General features: G+C 43.0%; 1 protein-coding gene across 2 annotated transcripts; it reads right to left on the minus strand.

Annotated features, from left to right (window-relative positions):
• Positions 1-527: 527 nt before the first annotated feature.
• LOC118365914 (TOG array regulator of axonemal microtubules protein 1-like) lies at positions 528-5102 on the minus strand. Of its 2 annotated transcripts, XM_052521726.1 has the most exons (6): positions 4972-5102; positions 4201-4306; positions 3814-4049; positions 2737-2895; positions 1568-1699; positions 528-1258 (listed from the first exon to the last, which is right to left on the minus strand). In XM_052521726.1, the coding sequence occupies exons 2-6, from the start codon at positions 4267-4269 to the stop codon at positions 1015-1017; spliced, it is 840 nt and encodes a 279-aa protein (XP_052377686.1). In that variant the 5' UTR covers positions 4270-4306; positions 4972-5102; the 3' UTR covers positions 528-1014. The 2 variants fall into 2 exon arrangements, with proteins under 2 accessions (XP_052377686.1, XP_052377687.1); XM_052521727.1 differs by having other exon boundaries at positions 1116-1699.
• Between the last annotated feature and the right edge of the window lie 1335 nt (positions 5103-6437).

Raw genomic sequence — 6437 nt, forward strand, 5'->3', positions numbered from 1 at the left:
TGCCTTATTATTATAACGGAACATGGCCAAGATGTTCAAATGTTCATAAATGACCAGCATGGTCAAATAATAATAAACACAATAGTTGTCGGGGTGAAGCAAGTCAGCACCTCAGGAGTAAATGTCAGTTGGCTTTTCATAGCCGATCATTAAGAGTATCTCCACCACTCCTACTGTCTCTAGAGTTGAGGCATGGTCCTAGGGCTCAGGTCCTCCGAGAGAGAGAAAGAGAGAATTAGAGAGAGCAGGTGCCCATTCGGTAATCTGGCCCTGATCATCAAGTTAAACCACAGGTATTGTTGTTATACATCCTCACACTGTCTTGGAGGATAAAACTGAGACTGTAGCCAGCTTCCATTTTACCTCATTTTATTGTCCAAACAATGTTCCCATAGTCCAGAAGTATTGGATGAAAATCCACAATGTTGGTGCCATACAGGAGCACTGACCAATCTGTCTCCAAAAGAGTACTGCTGTTTTTAAGGATGGTGTGGAGGTCAGTGGTTGATGATCTGAGCACCCCTGAGATGGTGAGTATGGTTTCAGTAGACCACTATTGAGCTGGTAGATCAGATAGGAGCTTCGAGGAAAGGTAATTTAGTGCTTTGAATGTGGTTCATATGGCCTTATAGTGGATTCAGGACTTGGACAAGGAGTCAATGCAGTTTAAAGATGCATTTACATGGGGGTTGGATGATAGTGTCAAATTTCATAGAATGAGAGAAAATATTGGAGTTTGGGGACTGGAGGGGATAATAGTCAAGTTGGGAAATGTGCAAATATTTACATACAAATATATAGTCAAGTTGGGGATGATTCAGATATTCCTGTTGAAAAAGAGAAAAGACAGAAAGATATAATCTTACAGTATTGTAACATTCTGGGTGTAGTGGGTGAGAAGTCAGGCGCAGGAAGCAGAGAGTTCAGGGTAGTTTAATGCACAAAACGGCGAACATAAGCCAACCCCACGAAAACACAGGGCGTACAACAAAACAACGCCCCAAACATGGGGACTTAAACTGTCCAGCAAAACCCACAAAATGGGAAACAAGTAACCCACAGACGTGCACACAAGTTACACAAAACAATCCCGCACAAAGAGCAGGCGGGTCGGCTGGCTAATAAAGCCAAACTAATCAGCAAATACACAACAGGTGTAACCAATAAACAGACAAAGAGGGGGAGGAAAGAATCAGTGGCAGCTAGTAGGCCGGTGACGACGACCGCCGAGCGCCACCCGAACGGGAAGGGGAGCCACCTTCGGTAAGAGTTGTGACAAGTATATTAAATTCATCCCTTTGGGACAAAACTGGTTGAATAAACTTTTCCACCTCATTTCAACAACAAGAAAATCTATGTGATGATGGTGAATCAACGCTGAAAACTCAATTGGATTTTTTTCACCCAACTTTTAACCAGCATTTTTGGTTGATTTCACATTTTGGTTGAGTTCCCAAATTTAAATCAAAACTAGACATTGATCTGATGTCTGCCCAGTGGGATTGGATTTCTGTAATCATATCAGCTCATTTGTTATACTTCTTCTAATCATCCAGAGAGAATGTACCTTTCTTTGAGGATAACCTTTGAGATGACCTCCCTCAAGGATTCTCTCTCTTTCCTCGGAGCGAATTTGTCCCACATTTTAGGAAAGTCGCCATTGGTGGCCATGTTGCTCAAGATATTGCGACCATGATGCCTGTGGACAAAAGATATGAATATCATCTTAAACGTGCAACATATCAAATAATTTCTGCTGTCTGATTAAAAACAGTACTTAATTGATGGCAACCTGAGAAAAATAAGACATACATTAGGTAGAATTTGCAAGAGGGTCAGTTTGAGCAATGTACCGCATTACCTGATCTACAAATCATCTCAACAATATAACAACTGGGTTTTAACCGTTCGTTATTATGAAAATCTTAGCAAATCTGCACAACACTTGGCTCAGACCATTGTGATCAAGTAGGGTTGTCTTCATTAGGCACCAAACAGATGGAAGGAAACTGAATCAGGTACTGACTATTTGGACTCATTTACATTTGTAATTTTTACCCCAATTTCGTGGTATCCAATAGGTAGTTACAATCTTGTCCCATCGCTGCAACTCCCGTAAGGACTCTGGAGAGGCGAAGGTCGAGAGCCATGCGTCCTCCGAAACACAACCCAGCCAAGCCGCACTGCTTCTTGACACAATGCCCGCTTAACCTGGAAGCACCAATGTGTCGGAGGAAACACCATGCACCTGGCGACCATGTCAGCGTGCATTGCACCCCGCCCACCACAGGAGGTCACTAGTTGGCGATGGGAGAAGAACATCCCTCCCGGCCAAACATCCCGGCTTAGCTTTTGGCTTTTTAACTTTCAAACCCATATGGGTGCCTGGACTTGGATATTCCTATGCCACGTAGAACTTATTTGTGTTTATAATTTTTCCTTTTTGTTTTCAATTACTATTCCCCTCCAAGAGAACCTGTGGTTGTTTTGGAATACCTAAAATCCGCAATTCAATCCATGACACCCTTTAGCATAGATGCTGTAGACAGACGACAATGTGGCTTTTAAAGTCAATTTCAATTTGTATTCGTGGTAAACGCTGCAGATGTTGACTCAAGACTAAATTACCTTTAAAAGCTGCATTGTCGGCGATCTAGTGCTATAGCGAGCCATGGATTGAATCCCGGCCTTAACTGTTATGTTGAAGCAAGCTACTTTACAGGAGGAACTTCCCACCTGACTTCCTGTGCAGGGTCCACAGCCAGTTTACTGACGGCAATCAAGAAACGGTCAGTGAGGTCTTTCTTCCCCGACAGGAGACGAGCCGCCCCCATGACCTCAGCCAGTCTCTCCAGGTGCTGAGCAGTGCAGCTCCTCACCGCAGCGTTACGGTGGCTGAGTAAGGAATAACAGAGCACATCAGTTATATGTCATAGAGATACATGAGTTAGGAGATGAATGATAATGGATTGTATTGATGAAGTCTCATCGATGGATCAAAATGTTCGGTAAGACTTTATATTAAGGTCACTTAATATACCATTTATAAACTGTTTGTAAAGAGTTTACTTACCATTTATGAATCATTATTGCTACCTTTGTAAATGTCAATAAGAAATCTATAAATAGTTATTGACACATTTAAAAATGCTATTTTAAATTATTTGTTCATGAGGTGTTTGATCATAGTATGTTCACAATTTGTAAATGATTAATAATGTACTACTAATGTACTATAAACCAGTTATAAAGGAGTCACTGTCAAGGCATTTGTTAATGGTTGATTAATGGTTTGACTCACCATTTATATACATATTTATAAATGTATTTATAAATGTCACAAATTGTGTATTTATTAATGAGTGCATTTATGAATGTGAGTACATGTACTTACGAATACCTCAGTGCCTCACTAATAGCCCCTAATCTAAAGTGTTCACTATATATACTTTATAAATGTTTATAAATGACTTGTTACTCCCCAAAGGCTAGCACACATCAGTAGACAGTACCTCTCCACCAAGGGCTAAAAATAATCTAAATAACGCAATGGTAAAATAAGAAGTACACAACACAAGGAAGTATAAGACATAACAAAAAAATGTGATTCCATTCAAATGGTGACGTCTAGCGTTGGGGTGAGTTGCTGCCGGAAGTGTTGTGGAATAACCTAGCATGCTGATGAAAAGGGCAGTTAATTCAAAACTAGCAGTATTTCAATCTTCTTTATTTTGAGGCTTGGATAATGGGATAATTTGTGGAAGTCCGGATCTACCCCTTAGTGAGTGTTAATTGACCCCTCTCCCTCTTTACCTCAGCCCACCGACCAGCAGGGCATTCATGACACGTGTAGGGGTGCAGCTCTGCACCATGTGACCCAGGGCAAAGTTGGCGCCCTGCCGGATGAAGGCGTTGGCCTCGCTGGTTTTGTGCAGCAGCACGCGTGCCGTCCCCTCCACCTCACTGTCCATGGCCCTCTGGAGGTGGACGTACATGTCACCCAGTGTGGCCATGGCAGCACAGGACACTGCAGAGCGCAGGTTCTTCACCTGAATCATAATAACACACACAGGACCAGCTATTAATGTTGAGCAGAACAACCCACGAACATCAGAAACATGACACAATAATTTGACTTGTTCTCCAAATGTAGCAGATTTGTGCAGATGAATGAATAGGGCAGTGAATGAATACAGCTACCTCATTTATAATGGCATGGCAGATATCATGGAGTTTAGGCATCAGTATGTCCATGTGGTTCTGAGCCATCACACGGAGAAAGGTCAAGCCCTCGATCTTCTTCTCCCTGCAATTCAGTGAAAGAAACGTAAGCATTTTACACAACATTTTCCAAAAACATTATAATGATGTTCATCAATTAGGACTCTGGTCTCTTAATTTCAGAAGTTTCTACGCTCTGTAGCTCAAATCTACTTTTCCAAGTACACTACACTGTGCTTCCTTTAGCCTAGCTCCATTGGTCTTGTCTACAGTGAATGCTCACCAGTCATCAGAGGCAGAGTGGAGCAGCTTGAAGGTCGTAGTCAGGGCCTGCTCTGGGTTGGACAGGGGCTGCAATCTGGCCTGGTTCTTAATTTGACCCTTTGGCTTACTGGCTGCCATCTTGTCTATGGGTTGACAGCAGACATCTATCTCTCTATGAACTGTATGTATTTATTTATGTATTTACTCATTTCCATATCTGTTTGTAGCTTTTAACACTAGTTCATTATGATATCATTTTAAATTTAGCACATATATTTTTGGTGCTCTCCCTGCTCAGAAACAGGGTCCAATTAGCCTTGAGTAAAAGTTATCTCACTGTAAAACAGGCAAATCAAGTGTGGAAAAATATCTTATCCCTGGGCTAAAGCCATGTGTCCCTTCCCTTCCTACTGTCTTTCTATCACTCTACCTAGCTTCATCTCCCTGTCTTATTTACATTCGTGTGAATACATGAGAGGGACTGACCTGAGCCGGTGGCAGCCTTTGGCAGGCTAAGGAACCTTATAGGCCGAGGCTGTTTGCTCCTGGGCTTGGTAGGAGGGGGAGCAGGCCTGGGTGGGCTGTCAAGCGACTTGACCGGGGTCCCGACATCCAAGTAGTTACGGAGCTCCGCAGGGGTGTTCATATCCACTGAGCTCAGGCTTCCCAGAGAGCTGGTTGCTATTTCCCCCGTGGACATAGCCGAGCCCAAACTTCTCCTGCCCATGGCCTTCACCTCATGTACCCCCTTTGGGGTAGACCAGAAAAGAATGCTCCCATCATAGAAATACATATAGAACTAGTATATACATAAACTAATACAGAGAGATCCTGTATTCTAGGATCTATTCTATCATGCTGTTTAAACCGATAGATACCCCCTGTATTTAGCCTCGTTATTGTTATGTCATTGTGTTACTTTAATTATTATTACTTTTTACTTTAGTTTATTTGGTAAATATTTTCTTAACTCTTCTTGAACTGCACTGTTGGTTTCACGGTAAGGTCTACACTTGTTGTGTTCGGCACATGTGATTGATTTGATTTTAAGACATGGAACCACTATCTGTTTTGGCAATTTATCAGTCCAAGTATAATTCTGAACTGCAAATTTTCACATTTACAATACATTCAAAGTCCATGCTACCTTCCAGTCCTCCTCCTTCAGGTGAGCCTCGATGTCTCTCACCTCCTCCATCAGGTCAATGGGTCCGTTGTTGTCAGCACAGCCCTGGTCCGACTGGACTTTCAGGGCTTTGACTCCCCGCCTGCCCTTCTTCTTCTTGCCCCTCTTGGAGGGAGCTGCAGTGGGAGGGACAGGCCACACGCTACTGCTGCTGAATGACTTATTTACCTGGATGGACTCCAGAGAGTGAGATCCGGGTCGAACTTGGGCTCCGTCCACCCCCACCACATTCTTCAGTGGGGCCAGAGCTATGTGCTCAAGCCTTCGTGGCAAAGGCCTCGGTGGAGCTTTCGGCCGCGGAATGCACTGAATAGAGGGGACGAAGTGGTGCGCGAAGGTGCTGCCAACACCGATGAGAGCAGTCCGGACATAATTCTCATGGATAGCACTTATCTTTCTTTGCTTTGCTTCCATGGCCTCTCTCTCAGCTCTCTGCATCTGCAGAAGTCTGGCATCACTGATGAAGCCACGATGGCCCTCTGTGATTGGGTAGCTCTCCTGATAGCCCTGGATCACAATGGTACAGTATGAAATGTATAGCAGAAGTGAAGAAGGCAAAATAGTTTCTACAGTGTGTCATGAAAAACTTTTAAGCTAAAGATTTTATGGATGTAGGCCTACTGTATGTCTATGAAACCACAAAATAAACAGTGATATTTTTGGAAAAACGTTTGAAAAACTGATGAGCCTTACAAAACTTGAAAACTTGTTCTGGTCATCCCGTTGGTTTAAAGCCATGTTTTGCTTCCTCAGGTTTTCGATGACA

This window comes from Oncorhynchus keta, chromosome 6, assembly GCF_023373465.1.
Source record: "Oncorhynchus keta strain PuntledgeMale-10-30-2019 chromosome 6, Oket_V2, whole genome shotgun sequence".
NCBI lineage: Eukaryota > Metazoa > Chordata > Actinopteri > Salmoniformes > Salmonidae > Oncorhynchus > Oncorhynchus keta.